This window comes from Mustela lutreola, chromosome 3, assembly GCF_030435805.1.
Source record: "Mustela lutreola isolate mMusLut2 chromosome 3, mMusLut2.pri, whole genome shotgun sequence".
Lineage (NCBI taxonomy): Eukaryota > Metazoa > Chordata > Mammalia > Carnivora > Mustelidae > Mustela > Mustela lutreola.
Genome location: NC_081292.1, coordinates 76,966,553 through 76,989,115, shown reverse-complemented (window position 1 = coordinate 76,989,115; position 22,563 = coordinate 76,966,553). Strand labels below are relative to the sequence as shown.

The 22,563-nt window shown below is 33.7% G+C and overlaps 1 protein-coding gene across 3 annotated transcripts in view; it reads right to left on the bottom strand.

Moving 5' to 3' along the window:
- Positions 1 to 228: 228 nt before the first annotated feature.
- The window catches only part of TMEM68 (transmembrane protein 68), a 44,147-nt gene continuing 21,812 nt past the window's right edge, over positions 229 to 22,563 (bottom strand). For 2 of the 3 annotated variants that reach the window (XM_059166431.1, XM_059166432.1), the window contains exons 4-8: positions 22,141 to 22,308; positions 19,715 to 19,908; positions 14,882 to 14,942; positions 13,121 to 13,260; positions 229 to 1,611 (exon numbers count right to left, since the gene is read on the bottom strand). In XM_059166431.1, the coding sequence (XP_059022414.1) occupies positions 1,507 to 1,611; positions 13,121 to 13,260; positions 14,882 to 14,942; positions 19,715 to 19,908; positions 22,141 to 22,308 (668 nt within the window). In that variant the 3' untranslated portion in view covers positions 229 to 1,506. Of the gene's footprint in view, positions 1,612 to 13,120; positions 13,261 to 14,881; positions 14,943 to 17,564; positions 17,698 to 19,714; positions 19,909 to 22,140; positions 22,309 to 22,563 lie in introns of those variants that run through there. The other variant, XM_059166433.1, reaches the window with a different exon arrangement.

Genomic DNA, 22,563 nt, shown 5'->3' with positions numbered 1-22,563 from the left:
TTGATTTCAAACAAACACAGCTTACTGCTAGAGGGCGAAAAAAGCTTCAAGTAATCATTGACTCTTTTCATTGAAATTGAAATTAAAATATATTAATTACATTAGAAAGTAAGGTTTACTCTTTGTGGCTGAGATAGATGAATATGATTACAGGTGAAAAATGAATAAAGAGTAAAACAAAGTTAGTTTGAAGTAAAAAAAAGTCACATATGCAATTTCACAAGAAAATGAATTGCAATTCAGCTTTACTTTTATTTTATGTTGCTTAATTCTATATACATTACAGATATCATACATATATACTTGTTATACAAAAATCAATACAAAAATCCAAGTAAGTTAATATCTAAAAAAGGAAGAGGAAGATACTGCATTTGATTTCTGGTACTCTTCCATTTAAATACTTTAAAAATTCAGATTTCAAGGAGACAACAAATCAAAAGCCATTAATTTTTCAGAAAGTTTTGTGTTCACATAAGTTTATCATTCAAGTATATTTTTATTGAAACAATAAACCATTTGACTGGTTGCAAAGTCAAACTGAATAAGCCATGGTATTCAGCAAAGGCAGAACTTTCTTAGTTCTGCTTTTATCAGCCTAGAATCAACTTCTAACATACAAAATGCAAAGCACAACAGTGATTTTTAACCTTATACTATTAAATGTCATGTTACATAGCTGACAATGCACAGCATACCCTATATGGTACGTCTACAGATTTTCGTTAAAAAATAAAATACTAAAAATAATAATAATTATTAGAAATTCTACTTTTCCTAATTTCCCTTTTATTCAATTTGAAAAACAGTGTATCTTTCCCATTGTGCTTGGCAACTTGACATCATATCTAAAGAAATAATTTAAACATCATGTGGACCAAATATATACATAAATGTCTAAAAATTCTTGGTATTGTTTAATTCAATTATAATTTCAGTTCTACAGTTATCAGTCACAGCAAATACAAAGAATTTAAAATTTTAAAAAAGAATTTAAAATAATATTCCTCAACAAATTATTAGCATGTTTTTAAAAAGTGAATTGTTGAGGCACAAAAACATTAGATGATTCGCCCAAGATCATGAAAGGAATGAGGGGCAGATAAAAGAGTATTTTTTCTTCTAACTTCAGTGTCTGTACTGAATTATGCCATCTTGCAAAATCAGTTCAGTGCAACAGATACAGAAATTAGATGCATTATCTTAGGAATGTTTGTTTAACCTAAATTGCTGTTATTAATAAACTTAACTTTTAAAATCTATATGTTTATCATACATTATCAGGAATTTATAAAAAGAAACATCATTTTCTGAATTATTAGGCATGTAATGAATTTAAATTTGACACAATTGATTGCAAAAACAAAATCAACAATACAATTTTAAACGAGTTCAGTCTAGGATGCTTATTAACATTTAAAAAAAATACTAATTATAGAACCTACAAAATTTAGAGGACAGTACCACAGACACAAACATATAAATATAAATGTATTAAATCATTTTCTAGTCGTTCTTCTGTTTTTTATGAAAACGTTCTAACAAAGCGCTCATAATGTTTCCTGGTATTCTTTGGTGCTTATCAATCAAAGCTTGAAGAGCATTCTTTGTCTATTAAGAAAACAAAAGAAAAGCCATTATTCTTTTAGTTCCCAAAATAGATCATTTATGTTGTAAAGAACCTAATACACTATTTTCAAAAACGTCCTCCTTAATTTAGCACCCATCTCTCAAAATTAGTGACTTCTTTCTCAGCACACAGACGGCACTGATTGTATTATGCTGGAAGCCCAGTTAACGTTATGTGGCTATTTTCTACACCAGACTGTAAGTTCCTTAAGACATAGCTTTGTATTTCTCCAGCAATGAGCACAGCAATGCTTTGTATACAGTAAACACTACAAGGAACTGAAGGAGAAAATTTGGAAGGAAAAAAGTAGTAGGAAATTTTCTAGGGGAAGTTTTACTCCTTTCCATTCAAGAATAAACTTGTGTGCATTTTTCATTCATCACTACACACCCAAACAACTACAGCAGGCAGTGCAAGAGGAGACAGTGAGGAAAACTATGACTGAGTTTTTAGTCACTTTTTAGTGACTTTTACACTTTTTAGTTCATTAGGTCAACAGTTTAACAGAAATTTAAGTTAGATCACAGCAATGGGTCAAGTAAGATATAACAAGAAATCTCCTAAAACTATTTGTTTCCCCTTAAATTCATGACAAATTTCAATAACTTTTACTTTTAGATCAGTTTGTGGCTATCTAAAAAAATTTTTGTGCACGCACATAATGCACATATATTCACACATACACACTTCCTTTCAGATGCTAGCCTTTCAACAGCCTTCTTCTTATAAATCTTGGACCTTCATCTTTTCTCTAAGTTTTTATTTAAATTCCAGTTAGTTAACATACAGTGTAATATTAACTTCAGGTGTACAATTTAGTGATTCACCACTTCCATACATCACCTGGTGCTCATCACAAGTACCTTCCTTAATCCCCATCAACTATCTCACCCATTCCCCCACCCACCTCCCCTCCAGTAATGATCCATTACTTCTCTATTGTTAAGAGTCTGAGTTGCACCTCTTTTAAAATATAATAAACCCTAGCCTAAAGATGTATTTTAAAAATAAGCCTCTCTAAAACACAAGTTTTTGCATCTCTGAAAGGAGAACTACTTCATACACTTATTCTAAGTATTAAATGAAATTACAACCATGTCTTCAGGTTCATGGCACAATGTGAAGTATATTCTTTAAATTTTATTCACTTATTTAGAAAACGGATGCTTTGGAAGCTATAACATCAGTGAAATGAGGCTCTAATCCCAGGCTCTTAACTTAATAAATGGATCAAGTACAAAATAATAAAATATGTAAGATCATTTGTAAGATGTATCTATAATCTGAGATGTGTAAAGAAAGCATCTGGAAGTTCAGACCTGAGAGCCCATTTGGTGAGCAGGGAAGGACACATGAATGAGAATGAGATACTGTTTGGTCTGGGTCTCCAAGGACCAGTAAGATTTCACTGACAGCGAAGGCAAAAGCAGGAGGAAAAAGACCACAGGAAAACAACAGCCTAAGGAATGGTGAGTTAGCAAATTTGGTTGGAGTTTCAGGTAGGTGTTTAGAAGCTGATGAACAAGGCTCTAAAATTAGAATTCAATTAAATCATCAAAGGCATTAAACACCAAGTGAAAAGACAGACTTAATTTAATATGAATTGAGTTGTCAAGGAAGGGTCCTGGGTGAAGAAATATTAGGGCAATGCATTAAGAAAATACAACTCTTGCAAAATCACCAGTGACATCCCTCTGTCACCAAACCTAGTAACATTCTTTTAATCTTACTTGACCTCTCCATCACCATTGATCTTGCTTCTGAAATTCTCACACTGGAGGAAAAGCAGATTTTCTCCTAGCTTTCAGGCTGCTCCTTTTCAATCTTCTTTGTAGATTTATAATCCCCAAATCAGGCACTTACTTCTTCTTCAAAGGTTCAGATAACTTTAATTACCTTTCATTTACTGATGACTCCTAAATCTGTATTTCTGGCCTGCTCGGCTTCATATAGGAATATGCAATATGACTTCCCTTGAATGTTTTAAAGGCACCTCAAATTCAATATGCCTAAGACAAACCCAGCATTCTTTCACTCATACCGTGTCCTCTTCTTAGTTCCTTCCTTATTTCAGCAAATGACACTACCATAAACCTAGCCTAGTAACCCAAAACCTAGGAGTCATCCTTAACAACTTCTGCTTCTCACTCAACAATGGTTAATCCGGGGCACCTGGGGTGGCTCAGTGGGTTAAGCTGCTGCCTTCGGATCTCAGGGTCCTGGGATCGAGCCCCGCATGGGGCTCTCTGCTCAGCTGGCAGCCTGCTTCCCTCTCTCTCTCTGCCTGCCTCTCTGCCTACTTGTGATCTATCTCTATAAAATAAATAAATAAAATCTTAAAAAAAAAAAAAAACTGCAGAAAGGCAGAGAACTGTAAGACTTCTTCTTCTAAAAAAAAAAAAAAATGGTTAATCCATTGGCAAAATCCATTCATTTCACTTCCCAAAGACCACTAACATCTATCCACTTCTCTCCATTTCCTTCCCACCTTAACAATACAGGAATATGACATATGCATGTATGTATGAACAGACCTGTATTTATATATATGTGTGTGGGTGTGTGGATGAGACTGTAGAGAAAGTTAAAGAGACAGACAGAAACAGACACAGTAAATGCAGAAATGAAATGATAGATTAAGACTGAGAGAACTTTCAGGATATGTCCCAAGTGCCCTGTTCAGCACTGGCACCCTGTATTTTACTTTAGATTTAGACAGTGCTTACAAAATGGTTTCCACAATCAAATGCCTGAACAATCTATCACCCATTTTTTAAATGAGATTTCATTTCTACATTAATTTGGATGCTAATAATTTTGAATTTGTGATAATCTGGGGATCATTATCTTACAGTTATGCTTGTATTATTGACAAGAAGATTGGAAAATCATGACAATATATTCACAAAAGGAAAATTCCAAGTATTCTTTATTTCAAGTATACTTCAGTTCAATAATGACAATTTACAGTAAAAAATATGAATACGGCACTATGTCCTTAAATAAATTCTCCCACTATGTGGGGGAATATAAGTCTACTATGCTTTGGTAGACTACTTATTACTTTAGCTACTGATAATAATGTACATAAAGTAACCGGAAAGGGTAACTGAGGTATTTCAAGGATTCAGAAAAGCCTTCTTTCTTACTTAGTTTAAATAAGTAAGATTGTACTATGTTTATATATTTTAATATATAAAATATCTAATTCCAGCAGTGACCTGAATGTGAGTAAATTTTCCTCTCATGTGAAAAACCCTCATATGAAAAATCAAGGCACTAGAATTTAACTATCAGTAATATATTTTCCTTAACTAAGGAAAATAAGGGAACAGGGTTCATTTAAGAAACCTGGAAGAAATGTTTGAGATCATCTAGTTCAATTTCTCTGCTCTACAAATAAGCAAACTGGGACCTAGAAATAACATATTTATCCAAAGTGACACTGCTGCCTAGTGGTAGTGCGAGGATTATAGCCCAGATCCTTAAATTTCCACATCAGGATTTTCCCCTTCCTTCTCTATCTATTATCTTCTATTTTGCCCATAAAAAATATGGTATTTGTAAAAAGTATTCCTAAGTAGCTCTGGCCCACTTAAATCCTAATAGTGAGGAAAAAATTTAAAAGAGCAAATCAGAATTTGGTTATATCCTCCAGGCAAATGCACTATTCGGGGGCAGCAAAGAAATGTGTTATATTAATAGTAAAGTGTGTGTGAGCAAAAGCAACATCATGGGGTAAGGTCCCTGGTGTTGAGGCTCCCGGAGCCCTATCAGTAAGGCATCGTCTCGGGATGAGAAAAGAATCATGCTATGCAGAGAGCATGTCCTGACCCTAAAAACCAGCGTTCACAGAGTTTTTTTTCAGGATGCAGGAAGGCAATAAACTATGAGTATATTTAATGGACCAGCAGCATACGTGGAGGTAAGTTTTCTAAGAATGAAGTTCGTTGACAAGGCACACAATGTTTCTTCACTGTTCCCTTTGTGAAACTTCTTACCTATCCGCTGCCTGATTTGAATAGTCCCATCTAATATAATATTATAGCTGTTTCAGCTGCATATCCTTTTTTTTTTTTTAAAGATTTTATTTATTTGACAGAGATCACAAGCAGGCAGAGAGGCAGACAGAGAGAGAGGAGCAAGCAGGCTCCCTGCTGAGCAGAGAGCCCAATGTGGGGCTCAATCTGAGGACCCTGAGATCATGACCTGAGCCGAAGGCAGAGGCTTTAACCCACTGAGACACCCAGGTGCCCCTGCATATCCTTGTCTAAGAGTCCGGTCTTGCTGAGTCCGAGTATGGTATAGTAGATTACAGTGATTCATTCCCTCTGCCTACCAGTGCCTCTCTTCTGGGCCATCCTATGGGAAGACTACAGATCCTGTCCCAATAAAATCCAGTGTGGCCGTGTGACCGCTTTCACCAGTAAAATGTCCGTGGGAGTAAGTGAGCCACTTCCAAATAGAAGCTTTAAAAGGTTCCATTCCTGACATTTTCTTTTTACCATGGCAACATCCCCCATGAATTAGTCATGAACCCAGGAGAAAGAAGACATGGACCTCAGGGGAAATATAACATGAACAAGTAAGCTTTACTGTCCTAAGCCTCTGAGATTGTTTGGTTGTTATGGCAGCAAACCCTAGCAAAACTGACTAAAATCATCCAGTTTTCTCATATATAAAATAGCAACAATAAGCTCTACCCTACAGGATTAAATCAGACTTATACATAGAAGGAAAAAGTGAAATTCCCTCTGTTCACAGATGACGTGATTTTATACATAGAAAACCCTAAAGATTCCATAAAAGAACAGTTAGAACTAATAAACAAATTCAGTTAAGTTGAATATAAAATCTACACACAAAACTCAGTTGTGTTTGGGTACACTAACAATGAACAGTTTGAAAACAAAACAAAAACCAAGAAACAATCCTATTTACAATAGCATTCAAAAAAATAAAATAACTTAGGAAAAACTGTAACCAAGGAGGAAAAAGACTTTCACACTGAAAATGATAAAACACTGCTGAAAGAAACTAAAGACACAAATAAATACACATCTGTGTTCATGGATTAAAAGATTTAATATTGTTAAGCTGTCCATTCTATCCAAGGTGATCTACAGATTCAAAACAATCCCTACTAAAATCCTTACAGCATTTTTTTCAGAACTAGGAAAAAAAAAAAAAAGCCTAAAATTCATTTGCAATTTCAAAGGACTCTAAATAGACAAAAGAAGAAAAAAGCTGCAGGCCAAAGCTGCAGAAATCAAAACAGTGATACTATCATAAAGACAAACATATAGACCAATGGAATAGAAAAGACAACCCAGAAATAAACATTTGCATGTATAGCAAATGATCTTTGACAAGGGTGCCAAGACCATACAATGATGGTGGGAAAACGAGATATCCACATTAAAAAAGAATGAAGTTGAACCTTATCTTACATTACACACAAAAAATTATCTCAAATCGGATTAAAGAGCTAAATCTAAGACCTAAAAATATAAACACTCCTAGAAAAAAATGTAGGTGAAAAGCTTCATGACACTGGATTTGGCAATAATTTCTTGACTACGACACCAAAAGCACAGGCAACAAAGCAAAAATAGACAAAGAGGAATACATCAAACTCAAAAAGTTCTATACATCAAAAGAAACAAGCAGCAGGCTGAAAAGGAACCTACAGGAGAAAAAAAAATTTGTAGATCATATATCTAATAAGGAATTAATATCCACAATAAAGACCTTCTACAATTCAAATCAACCCAAATGTAATTATTTGTATTTGTATACAAATACTATGATTATATTGTAATGATTATATTTTCCAAATAATATGATTAAAAACGTGAGCCAACACCTTGAACACACATTTCTCCAAGGAAGATATACAAACGGCCAACAAGTGTATGAAATGATGCTCAACATCAGTAATCATTAGAGAAATGCAAATCAAAACTACAATGAGATATTACTACTTCACACCCATTAGTAAGATGACTAACATCAACAAAACAGAAAATAACAAGTGCTGGCAAAGATGCAGAGAAATTGGAACCCTTATGCACTGCTGGTACGGATATAAAATGGCATGGCCAACTACAGAAAACTGTATGGAAGACACTCCTTGAAAAATTAAAGACAGAATTATCATAGTGTGAGATAACAGAAAATACTTACTGGTCTCTGCCCCTGGATCCTGGTACAGAGGCCCTGAAACTTTTATAATTTCATCAGTGATAAGGGCACTAGAAACATGTTTTGTTCTATTGTTCTAATATTTGGTTTCTGACTCCAGTTCCTCACGCAGTGCTCCTAAAACCCTTATAATTTTCTCAGTGATAAAAATTTCTTTTGCTCTACTGGACTCGTGGATGGCTTCTGGGTAAGGGCTGGTCACCAGAAAGACCAAACTATGATTAGAAGCTTGGAATCTTTAGCTCAATTCCATCATCCCCCATAAAATTCCAATAGTACAGACTTCAGGGAGTTCAGGGAGCTTCCAGGTGGGTGAATACACCCACACCAGGAGGGTGGTACACCCTAAGCTCATGGGGGCTCTGCACCTGGGGCCCTCTCATTCTTCATTCCTCCGTTATCTCTTAATCTGACTGTTCATCTGTATCCTCTATTGTATCATTTAATAAACTGATAAAAGTAAGTGTACCCGTGAGTGCTGTGAGCCACGCTAGCAAATTAATTGAACCTGGGGAGGGGTCATGGGAACCTCCAATTTGTAGCCAACTCAGCAGAAGTTGTGAGTTACCTGAGGACCTACTACATGCGATTAGCATCTAGAATGGGGTGGGAATAGCCTTGTGGGACTGAGCTCTTAACCTGTGGGATCTACACTATCTCTAGGTAGATTGTGTCCAAATTGAGTTATATTATCGGACATCCAGCTGGTGTCAGAGAATTGCTTGGTGGGAGGAAAAACCTCCATATATTTGGTGATCAGAAGTGTCAGAAGTCACGTGGCATGTAAAAGTAAAGAAGATTCACAAGTAAAAGAAAGACATAGTACGGAAAAACTGGGCTTTTCCCTAGAGGAGGGAAAAGCTGGAATTTTTTCTTTCCACATACGATCCAGCAATCACACGTCTGGATATATATCCAGAAGAATTCAAAACACGATCTTGAAAACATATTTGTGCATCAATTTTCACTACAGCATTATTCACCACAGCCAAGAAAATGGAAGCAATTCAAATGTCCAACAATGAATGAATGGATAAACAAAATGTGGCATATACATACAATGGAATATTACCAGCTTTAAAAAAAAAGAAAGAAATCCTGCCACATGCTATAATACAAATGGACCTGAAAGGCATGCTAAGAATCACTATCATAGTGGAATTACTATGATTCCACTTTTCTATAGCAGTCAAACTCCTAGTACTAGAAAAGTAGAATGGGGGTTTCCAGGGGCTGCAGGGAAAAAGTGGTAAGCTGGTATGATTCTGCTCACATGCGAAATCCAAAAAAAAAAGAATTTGTGGAAACACAGAGTAGAATGGGGGCTGCCAGGGTGTGGGGGAATAGGGAGATTTTGATAAAGGATACAAACTTATAGGTCTCAGATGAGTAAATTCTAATGTGCAGCATGGTTGACTTACAGTTAATAATACTATATTATATATTAGAAAGTAGCTAACAGAAAAGGTCATAAATATTCCCACCACATATGCAAAATAGTAATTACGGGTGGTGGAAGTGTTGTCTAATCTTATTGTGATGATCATTTCACAATACACAATTTGATATTTACAATATCAAATCTTCACCTTGCACATTAAACTTTTAGTGTTATATGTCAATTATATCTCGATAAAGCTTGGGGAGAAAAAGAATCTTGTGTCACCCATAAAGAAATCAGAGTAAATTGGTGGATATATATGAAAAATATATTTGATATTTGATTTCTGATATATGTATATCATATATATATTTGATATATTGATATTTGATGGATATATATTAAAAAGAGAGAGAGAAGGAATGGTTCGTTGGTGTTCAATGGACACAGAGATTCAATGTAGCAAGATGAAAAGAAGGTTCTAAAGATTGGATTCACAACAATGAATAAATATATTTAGCACGAATAAAACATATACTTAAAAATGGTTATGTAATAAATTTTATATTTTTAACCACAATTTTTAAATTTAAAAAAAATCACAGTATACATACAAAAGGCTGGTATAAAGTTATAATCAACACATTCATCCCATTTTCCAGGTGATTCAGTAATTTGACATTTATGGCTTTTATCTAATTTTATACTTTCTGAAGTTGTAACTACAAGCTGAGTGGTCTTTTTTTCCTTGATCTTTTTTTCCTTGTCTTTGCTGGAATGAATATTACTGATCACTTCTGTTTTTTAAACATCCTCACCTGCTGACTTTACTCACACTAATTTACTTGTTCCCCACCTCTCTGCCACTTCCCTTTCTGTCAGCTTTGGGTGTTTTCCTTGGCACACCCCTTACATGTTACTTGTCCTCCCATCTGTCCTAAGTTGTCTTCTTTCTCTCTCTAGCTGCTTTGTAAAACTCATGACATCAGTAACTATCTCATGCAGATAACTTCTAAATCTTCATCAATTCTGACCTCTCTCCCAAACTCCAGAGCAATATTTTTTAATTTTACTTTTACTTATGAAGGGGTGCCTGGGTGGCTCAGTTGGTTAAGCATCTGCCTTCAGCTCAGGCCATGATCTCAGGGTCGTGGCATGGATTGAGCCCTGAGCCCTGTGCCCTGTACCAGGCTCTCTGTTCAGTGGGAAGTCCACTTCTCCTTCTCTCTCAAATAAATAAAATAAATAAAATCTTAAAAAAAAAAAAACTATGCATATAAATCTATACATACATATCCTGCAGGTAGCTATAGAATTAGGTTTCAAGTCTGGTATTTTCTCTCTGTAAAATCTCTCAAATTTGCACCTTGCTCTCCCTTTCAAGTACATAAAAAGATCACTATGCAATTCATTCATTCATCAAACATTTATTGTGATCTAATTAAATACGAATGCTCTGCTGGGAACTGGAGACACAAGAATTCATAGCCTAACCTCTGCTCTTAAAAAGCGCACTTATATTTATATGTATCTAAGTGATCACAATTACTAGAGTCATCTTCACAAACCATTGTAGAGGAACAGATTATACATCTGCTTGCTTCTGCCAAATAACTCTGAATGAAACTCGTATGAGCCAATCCCAAACAGAGGCCTATCCTAATTGAAATGTACTGGTAGACAAATTCCCTAGTGTGAGAGTTAAGGGCCTAAAAATATAGCCCCTACTTACTTTTCCGGTTTCATCTCAACTAAACCCTACTCACTAAGCTAGTGATTCCCCAAGTTTATTTTTCCACAGTTGTTATTAAATGCTATTCAACGAAAAACAAGGAGAGGGTTTTGGTCAGGTGAGAACAGGAAAATGTGCTTTGAAACAAAGTTAAAGAGACCTCTTTGCTGCGGGATTCTTAGAACTTTCAACATGTTAATGTGTTTTGCAAAATTCCTGGAGAATTTATCAGGCAGTCTTTCCCAACCTTGCTGTTCTAACCCCCTCAGACTACTGGTATATGGTCAACTTTCCTATCACTATTTCTTTATTCATACTCTTCCTCCAACCCCAAGTCCACATGTCCAAATCACATCCCTCTTTCAAGACCCACCACAAACGCCCTCATTCCAGAAAGCTTTTCCTATTTTTTCCTTCACTAAGTGGTCTTTTTCCCCCTTTGAGTTTCTACTGTCTCATTCAAATTAGCCTCCATATTGCTTCCAGTGACCTTTGCAAATGCAGTCTTATCACAGTGTTCACCTATTTTCAAGACCATGACACCCCGCCCCTGACCCAGCTTTTAGGAAACAAAATCAACTGTAGGCCATGATTGTCCAGACCTGTCCTGTGTTTCTAGCTTCATCTCCCATAATATTTTCCCTTCTGGCTATACAAAACTACCCGCAATTCCCCAAAGATTTTACGCTGTCATATTGCCATCCATTTATACATTTAGTTTCCTCCACCTCATTCCTTGTATTTCCAAACTGAATTCAGCTATCACCTCTCCCAAGGAGGTACCCCTGATCTAATTTGGGTATCCTTCCTTTGTGCTTCCATAATACCCAAAGATAGCAGTTCTCAGGCTGGATCTTGCCCCACTGGGTGTTACATGAAAAGATCTAGAGGCATTTCTTCATTATCACAATGATAATGGGGTGAGGATGGGAGTGCTACTGGCATCTAGTGAGGAGAGGCCACAGAGGGTGGTAAGCCCCATATGGCACACAGCACAGGCCTCCACAACATGTTAGTAACACCCGGAGTAAGAAATCTTCTGCAAGCACACCCCTGTGGTTAGTGCATCACCATATAAACGCTGATTTAGTTATTCCGTTCCCCTGCTGGACTGCAAGTTCCTAGAGTAATGGTATTCACTTTTGTTAATAATGTTAACACCCAGCATTCCCAGAGCACTTACTATATACCCCTCCCTCTTCCAAACAATGAACATGTATAATCTCATGTAATCCTCAGAGACAACTGTGAGTGGTTATGATTCAGGGTCATGAGACTGAGTCCTGTGTCAGGCTCCATCCATGTTGGGCATGGAGCCTGCTTAGGATTTTCTCTCTCCCTCTACCCCTCCCACAGCCCCTCCCACCGTTTATTGCACACGCTCGCTCTCTCTCTTTTTTATTTTCTAAAAAAAAAAAATAAACAAATATTCTCTTCCATGTTCTGCAGACTAACAGAGTAAGCTGTGGACTCCCTGAGGTCACACAGCACACACGTGGTGGAGCTAAGAACAATCTGACTTCATAACCCACACTCTTAAAAACTACTCTACTTTCCTGCCAGGATATTTCATTTTTTTTTTTTTAAGATTTTTTATTTATTTGAGAGAGAGACAGTGAGAGAGAACATGAGCGAGGAGAAGGTCAGAGGGAGAAGCAGACTCCCCATGGAGCTGGGAGCCCGATGTGGGACTTGATCCCGGGACTCCAGGATCATGACCCAAGCCTAAGGCAGTCGTCCAACCAACTGAGCCACCCAGGCGCCCCCTGCCAGGATATTTCTATCAAACAAGAACAACACTTTCCTTTCAAGGAGGTCAATTCTTTCTTCTGGACATCACTTATGAAACTTTTTCATTACCAGTACCAAGAGCCCCAACCTCTTAGCACTTGTGACATTTTAAAATGAGTGGTTCTTTGTTGTGGGGAGCCGTCCTGTGCATGGTAAGAAGTAGCATCCCTGTCCTCTACTCACTGCAAGCCCATGGCCCCACCATCTCCCAGGACCTGCCTATCATGACAATAACTTAACATCCTGAGACACTGCCAAATGTCCCTTGGGGAAAAAAGCACCACTGATCGAAACTTATCTGTAGAATGAATGAATTCATTTTTAATACAATAGTTGAAAGTAAAAATCTGTTCAAAGATTAAGAAAAAAAAGAATAATTTACCTTCTCAGCTAATTCTTCTGCTGTTATCTTTGGATCATAGGGAATAGGATCACCTAAATAGGTACGTAATTTCACTGGAAAACCGCCATACATTGGAGCAAATGGATAACGGAATTTTTCATAAAGCCACCTAAATAGCCCTGTTTTAAAGTAAGCAAAATTATTTTAATTGGTTAAATATTCTGAGCAACTGTAAATTTTCAAATTAATAATTAATAATGTGGGACTTAGAAGAAGGTAGCCAACAGTATCACCTCCCAGTAATTAATACAATATGTATATATTTTAAAGATGAGCTTTTCATCAATTCTAACAAATGTAGCATATTAATGTAAGATGTTAATAATAGGAGAAACCAGAAGGTGGTGAGAAGCTTTATGGGTACTCTCTGTACTTCCACTCAATTATTCTGTGAACCTAAAAATGCCTCCCAAAATAAGGTTTATTTTTTAAAAAGTGAACTTTTAAAAATATGAGAATTTTAAAAGGCAAACCAATTACTATTATTACAAAACTGAGGGTAAAGATTGCAACCAAAAGCTAGAAGCTAAAAAGTCTAGAGACCCACAAATATAGGCTTCTATGAATATAAAAGAATAGAAAAGAAAAGTCATAAGTTAAATTCACATAAACATGGAACTAAAATGCACAATAAATAGGTAAAAAAAAATTATTGTAAATTAAGAGAAATGCAAAAAGTAGCAAAGAATTACTAATGCTAATGACCAAGTATGAAACCTAGCAAAATCAAAAGTGGCAATAATGTAAAATAAACTGCGGGATTAAGTAAAAAAGAAAGTCAAAAAGCAATCACAAGTAATTTTTAAACTACTTTATAACTAAAGAAACAAAATTGGGAATAATTCTGTTATGCAACTTAAATTCTGAAGAAATAACCTGAGAGAAAATTAGAAGAACAATTCTACAGCAAGAGCTAAACATCACATCAATCCGCCTTTCCAGCTTAAATTTGGGGGAAAAAAAGGGGGGGGGGAATGTTAAAAAATGTAATAGAATATCAACAACATACCAACATTACACATAAAAGAAACAATAAAAGTTTAAAGTTTTTTAAGAGGAGATTTGTATGTGGATAGGAATAATATAGTTTTTATACCACAGGGTATAAAAACAAACTGAAAATTTCAAAATAAAAAAAAAACAACAGAGATACTGCAAAGAAAAAGCACTTCTAATTGTTATCATTCCAGTAACTATACTCAAAGCTTATTTTGTTACCCACAAATTAAAGTTAGACAAAAAGAACTTTACAATATAAATGTATCATGGTTCAAAATATTATAAAAAGCAAAAAACAAGAAGTAACACAAATGAACCAAAGCAGATGATATATCCCTTAGGTCATTAATCTTAATTCAATATCATATTGTCATCCATTTTTAAAGCTGTAACTTCTTCAGCGGTGAGTTAGGAAGATAGTCTGGGTAATGGGTACATTTGTTCAAAACCTCAACAGCATGCTCAACCAAGGAAATTAGATAATTCTGTAATTTTAAGAAGCCCACAAAACAAATAAGCTTCAGTATGTATATAAGACTCTTAACAAAAATATAACATCTAAGAACTGCCACTACTTAGAATCAGTTATCATTTAGACTGTAAATAATAAAACATCTAATAATATATCCATTATCTAAATAATTCAAAAGAATTTCTTATGCGGTTCAAAAGCCCAAGTTTCGAAGATTATATTCTAAATATTACATTATAATTAGAAAAACCGTATGAATCAGAACTTACTTGTTCCTCCAAGTGATCTAAATCCTTCTCGAATATTTTGTGTAAACATAGGAATAATGGGCTGAAGAGAGAATTTGAATTAAAAAAGTAAATATATTGATCCATTCAATATCTCCATTGAGTCAATAATGCAAACTTTTGAGGGCTTGTTCAAGATTATGAAAATAAGGTATTTTTAAAATAAATGTATACTTTTATCACCAGTGTGATTTATTATACTAAATTCAACTAGATCATTTGTAAAAACAAAAATTGGAAACACTACCCTCTAGTGGCAATATATAATATTTCACTTACAAACTTTCCTATCCTTTCCACATAAACTCTTGAAATTCAAAATAAAGATTACAGTAATCATTAATTTCATTAAATAAAATTAATGTGGTAAATTAATTTGATTTTAGTGGTCCACTGAATAGTATGCTCACTGGAAAAAAAGTTACAAGGCAGATATTCCTTCTTGGGAAATTTATAAAAATTCAAATGACAGGTTTTGGAAAGATGCTGTCATGCAACCACCAAAACACTATTTTTTTCATGAGATTATTAAATCTAAAAATGTTGAATATCAATGAAAAGCATAAGACTCACTGCAAAAAATAAAGGACAATTAATATATATATAAACAATTCTTTTTATCATTAATATTAAAGGATTTCTGCTCATAAGTTCATGATTTTTATTATTCCATGAACATCTGTGATTAAGTACGATTTTTTAAATGGAGACCTTAATCAAATGTCCTAAAACAATGAAGTTGCAAAGGATCATATAAGGAGATAGAAGGACAGTGAAACTGAAGTAGATAAAAAATTGAATAAGAACACTTTAAAATGCTCACAAAATACACTGAATTAAATGGCATTTTAGAATTTAAAAAACTGAGAATCACTTTACTTACATTCTACCATCAGTATTTGCCTAATACAGAGTTAGTTACTTGTCCTGGTGAGCAGGGTTTGAGATATTTAAATAAGCTGACATTTAAAAAGCCATTCTTATTCAGTTGTGGAAAACATTAAATATGGTGGACTAAAGGAAAGGGTATAGCTTTCTCCATTAAACTTATTAACTCACATAGAACTACTGGTCATTTATTTAGTGTATTTCTTCCCTCACCAGAAGGACACACTGTTTTGTTTACAGCTATATCCCCAGCACCTGAAATAGTGCCTGGAACAGACTGTGCTAAAACAAAGTGTGATGGATGAATTAATTAACGAAAGAATGAAGATACAGGACAGAGAGACATCGCACATAATGAAGTAGTTTGTATTCTCTGAATACAAAATGTTGGAAATAGGCAGCAATCTTAAAACAGTTTGGAAAAAAGAAGTCAGGTAAAGAAAGGCACTCTGACGGAAGAATTTAAAAGTCTCATGGTGTTAATTCACAAAACTAAAATGTAAAACAAAGTATACTGACTCTTTTGTACAAAATTCAGATTATGATCTAGGAAACCAACACTAGTTTTGTGAAATAGTGACTGCTGACATTCTAACTTTTTTTTAAAAGAGTTATAAAATGTCTTTAGAGTTGAGAATATAAAATGCCCAAGAAGAAACAGAAATCTTATGGCTTATATATACATCCTTTGTCTTCTCTGACCAATACTGCTGGGTTTGTGTCTACTGACTAGCATGAATCCCTAGATTCATACTGAAGCATGCACTTTATGAAAACTCTTCAGGGTACATACCACCCTTTAAATAGCTTACTCTCCAGAAGCTCGATATATCTAGAACCTATTAAGAAGGAAAATGCTTACCCTAGCAGACTCAGTATTCCAGGCTCTAGTCTGGCCATATAGTTTCTATATTTGCATTCAAGCTAACAGCCTTAAAGTTATAAGCATTACTTTATAACAACTTGATACTGTAGTACAATTATTCGTTCCTTTTCTTATATACCTAATGCATGCATACAAGGTATTGGCATAAGTAACCTGGAATTAAATTGTTTGCATGCATACATGTGTCTCCTTATATATGTGAGTATACAGGTATGAAAGAGAAAGAGAATGTGTATTTTGTTAAAACTATTCTTGGGGCTTTAGTTTAAAATGGTCTCAGAGTCTAAACTTTGCCCCTAAAAATAAGTGAGCACCACTGGACAAGTTATTTACCACGTTTATTCTTCAGGTTCTTCATATATAAAGTGGGAATAATAAGAATTATACTATCTCAAAGTTATTTTTTAGATTGATATAATACATATAAACAATTTTATTAAGACAAATGTTATTTTATTTTACAACACTTGTTTTTCCAAACTGAGTAAATGAGCTAATATTTTTCCAACTTATTTAGATATGAAGTTACCTAAAAATTCTCAGGAATTTCATAAAGTAAGAGTGACTTAAATTATATTAAAAAGCCTGTAACTTTCAGAAAACCTTAAACATTTTTTTTACCAATATTGTGTGAACTTGCATTGAAAAATCTAGATTTTTTCACTTTAATTTGTTACCATGTTACAATTTAAATGTAGTTATTCCTCCAACAGTCTTAAATTTTTACTTTATGATAATTTTGTGTTTATGATAGTTTATGATAATTTTGTGAGGACCATGAAGGGGTTTTCCAGATCGGACACTTGTACCATTTACGACTATCTCTATATGGTTAAAAATGCTCCCTCATGGATCTGGAAGGTGCCTCTAACCTCAGGTCAGCAGACTCACTGTGAAATGCAGTCAGGGATGGCAACAGCCGCGGTTGCCTGCGGTCCTGAACTGTGTGCTCTGCTCTGCTTCTGCCTTGCTGTATGACCCGATCCCTCCATCCCTTCATCTCTCTGTGCCTGAGTTTCCTCATCTGTAACATCGGAATAATTATATATGTCACCTACTTAATGCACAGGAGGACCGACATAAAGCCTTTTAAAAGCACTACAAAAGGTTGGGGTGGTACAATAGTTATCAAATGTACAATGCTGCCTGTAAATCAACAATGGTAAAGATTTCTGACTTTAAACTTACAAAAGTTGTTTATAAAATGTTCTCAAGTTTCATACAAAAACTTTAAATTATCTAGATTATCTTAATTATCTAGAAACTCTATCAAAGATTGAAAAGAATAGTTCCTTTCTCTCTATAATTTCTTTCTTTCCAGCCTTCTTCCAAGCAATGTTCCTTAAATCTGTGAAGTTAAGGATGAGAAATTAGAATCTCACGATCAATTTATGTAATTCCAAACCTACTTCTGTGATTTTTCACCTTAAAACTTTAGGAGAAATAATCCTTTCAAATATAAACCTGAAAATTAAACTATCTTTGATTAGGGTTTTAGCTTTTATCACAGTTTTAACAGACAATTACTTTCATTACCCTTAATTTTTGTACAATAGTGCATATATCCTTTGGTACTTTCTCATATATTCTAAAATTTTTATAACCAGTGCTTAAGACTCTAAGAAATAAAATGTGCTATGAGTTAATTGTCTGTATCACTAATACTATTAATGTAAGTTAAATTCCAAATGTCCCTTTCTAGTAGTGTTTAATATTGTGTTAAAAAAATCAATTCAATTTAATTCAAATAGCCTACTAAGTGCTAGTCACTGTACTAAGGACTCAAAATATAAAAAGATGATCTTGTCCTTAGGGAGCTTATAATTTACTGTAGGACAATAATGTTTAAATTTTTACGTTGTCTATAATTAAACACTTGGACAAGTACATTAACTCTTACTCTGGGATTACGTTACTAAAGCACTACAGCAATTACTTTTAGTAGTTACATGTACATGTGTACAGAAGAGAAAAAAGTTCAACACATTTTATTTTAACTCTGCAGTTGTAAAAAAAAAAAGTTAAAATTCCATTTTTTTTTTCCAAAAAGAAAATTTCCATTTTTTCCCAAATACTGGTCTTGGGTTAGAATGAGTCATCCATAAACTCTTCCTTTTTAATCCTATATTTGTAAGATGAATAGGTAAGCTAAAGGTGCATAACGGTCTCTATATAGCAGTAAAGGGTACACAAAAAACTGAAACATGAAAGTATTGGCAACAGTCTCTAACTAATTGGCCTGGAAAAAGAACACCATCCTGTCAAAGGTACTACCATTTCTTTTTCCAACAGACAATCTAAAATGAAAACAGAAAACAAAGAAGAAATATTCCATAAGTAATAAATAAATGCTTCATAGGATAAATTATAATATGGAGACCAAAAAGTTGAGAATTACTTTCCAATGCAAAGAAAAGGACAAAATAGCATTCGTATTCTCCAGTCTACCAAGTAGAACAGTCACCGTGGATCCCTGAGGAACACTTAATCTTATTGACTAATTTTTTTATAAGATCTTTTTAAAAGATCTTAAATTACACTAATAACTATTTCTTATCTTTATTCATACTATCAGATAGCTGATCACATTTGCTGAAAAAAAATAACAGGAGTTATGCATTCAAGTCCCATTATTATACAGATTGGTCACATAAAAGAACTGCAATGAAACCAACCAACAACCATCACTGAAATATGCCAACTCAGTCATACCAAAGGCTTAAAACTGAAAATACTTTTGAAAAAGATGTAATTGAAGGAATACAAAAAATTTTACAGATATAATTAAAAGCAGCTAGATTTTGAAATGTAAAATAAAACTTGGATGGATATTTTCCAAATTTTCAGATTAATTTTTTTAAGATGGCATCCCAAGCGCAAGGAAAATTTCTCTATCATTAACCTTACAAAGAGTTATGTACACTGATCTTTCAGTAGTGCAATTAAAGTATCTAAATTCTTATATATTCTGGCCCACTACATAAGCATTGATTTTAAATTCAACCTAGCTTTACTTTAATAATTAGTTTTATATAACTTACCACTTTTGCATCAATTGCAACCTGAGCGAAGCCTTTACGATTACCCCAAATGATGTTGTAGGTTTCATCACTAATTAGGGCTTCTCGAACTCCACCTGGTGAAATAGCTAACAAGTGACCACTCCTCAGAATTTCAACACATTTTTCTCTTGGTCCATGTAGAGCACAAAATACATCAAGTAATAAACTAAACCCTGTAAAAAACATTAGCATGAAGATTTATCTTAAGTACTTCTTGTCCAATTCTTCAAGACAAAAATCTTTACAACCTACATAAATTATCTATACTTCAATCAGTAAACTCCTTTTTTTACTTTTTTTTAAGTCAACAAGAACTCTTAAGGTTTGGATAAGATTAATGTTGCTGGTAAAGTAATAGCTAAGCCTTATCGATCACCTCCTACTGATAATTTCCTCAGTGATCACCTACTACTCAGGTTACAGTGCATATTCAAACTCTGAATTAAAACTCACAAAATCCTTGGAAAACAGGGATTCTGATCCCCATTTTACAGGCAAAGAAGTTGGTTCAGAGGGTAAGTATCTTGCTCAAAGTCACACACCTAGCAAATGGCAGGGCAGAGATTCCAGGCCGGGTATGTCTAGTCCAAAGCTCCTTCCACTGCATCTCAGAGCCAAACACTGTCTATAGTATTTATTACAGCAATCAGAAATGATATCCCATCAGCAATCACAAATCTAATCTTCCTTCAACCCTATAAGAAAAAGAATCACTCAAGAGAATGTAAATCTGACTATACTTAGCCCTACCAAAATTGGCAAGCCATAACACATCTATTGAAATTAAAAGTCAGATGATGTTAATCCCATAATTAATTTGTTAAATCAATAATAACAGCAAAATCATTAAGAGTTTTTAATGAAGTGAGTATTTAATTCAGTTACAGCTAATTCCAAGTCTTAATATTATACAGTTTTTCAAAGCACAACTATTTATGGATGAAAGAAATAATTCTATCAGTAATTAACTATTTTAACCAAATATTAAACTGCAACTTCTGAGGACTGATGTTAGTATAATACATTACTTTTGAGAATGGGAAATATGAGTAGTGAAATTGTACAGACTAACCAAACTTCTCACAGGTTTAAGGATCTGAAGCAAGATTATAAAAATTATTAAGATTCAAATAATATTCACCACATATTATATTAAAAGCTCACTGACTTAACTGGATACATTTTCATAATAGGTTTCATAAATTACGAGATCATAAAGGAGAAATCTCTTTAAAAAACCAAGTGCTAAATAAAAATATTCACATTGTATTATGTTAAAAAAAAAGAAAAAAATGGAAGCAACCTGTAAGAGAAAACTAGTCAATAAACATTTTAGTCATACATTAAAACTATTCTTTATAAAGCAAGGTAAAATGTTAATGCTAATATTATATATTTTTTAAAAAAACACAAAAGAGTTTACATAACATGTAAAAATATACAAATTAAAAATGATGTATAATAAAAAAAATGTAACTGGTTATGTTAGTGCAGTAAGATTATAATGATGTTTTCCTTTTCTCTAGTTTGCAAATTTATTATAAAGTGATCATATTGCTTTCTAAAGAGAAATCTTTTTTAGCCAATTTAGTTTAATCAGACACAAGGATACCCAAAACATTAACCATGTCTATGAAAAGCACTGAATAGATTGTTATTTAATTCACTGTTTGGTATTTGTCTCTCTGGTTGATGGGTGGGTGGCTTTGGCTTTTATTATTTTAAAGGACATGCTATCAGCTTTGTTGTAGAATGGCTTTTAAAAACTGTCTGAAATCACTTGGTTAACTAATCTTTTTTAAAAGGTATAAAGCATTTATGAACAGATTAAGGAGAATATAGTCCTTAATTTTAAGAGTTATAAGTCTAGCAGGCAAGTCAAGTATGATAAAGACATACAGATTCTTTAGGATAGGATTTCTGAAGCAATATTATTATATGATGACAAAATATATCCTGGTTGATTTTTTTAAATAATTTTGATTTGCTATAATACAGACAGTAATCAAACTTTAATTACTTTGAAGTTAAACTCCAAAAATCAGTATCTCATTGAGAAATTCATCATATGAAAAATCAACTACCCTCTATACAATATAAATTAATTACATGGCAAAAGTTACAATTTATTTTTTTAAATTGGAAGTTTAGCATTTAACTTAGAAAAATAATGACTAAATACCTATTAATAAAGAAAAAAGTTAGATAACATTTTTGACCATAATGTTTTTATATTTAGATACATTACCTAAAGAGCACTATTAGATATTAGAGCTAAGTGTGTTACCCTAAAAAGGCAAAAAGCTTTTCCAAATGGTACTAGAGAGCTCAAAGATACAAAATTTAATATAATTTGATCATGTTAATTAAACATTCTTATATCACTATCTACAGTCAAAGTTTACCTGGGATTTTAAAGACAAAGTGATCAGCTACTACACGGCAAGTTCTGCCTTTGTGGATAAAAATTTTAGCCATGAAGTAGTAAAAATCTATAGGAATAGCTCCATGATAAAAAATGATAAGTGCTGGTCCTTCTTCTGGTATTTTTTCCATCCCATGAACTTCATAACCTGTTGGAAAGACAAAATACAATGCTTAAAATATATTTATTAGTTTATTTACACTAAAGGATGTTTATTAACCCAGAAACTCAGTCTTTTCTTATAATGTACTATACTTTTTTCTTATACTGTATTATAAGTACTTATACTGTATGTAAGTATTATACTATACTACAAGTCTTTTCTTATACTGTACTACAAATGAACTTAAAGTGCATAAGCCTTCCTCCTTCTCCTTCCCTTCTTGCACGAATCAGTCCTACA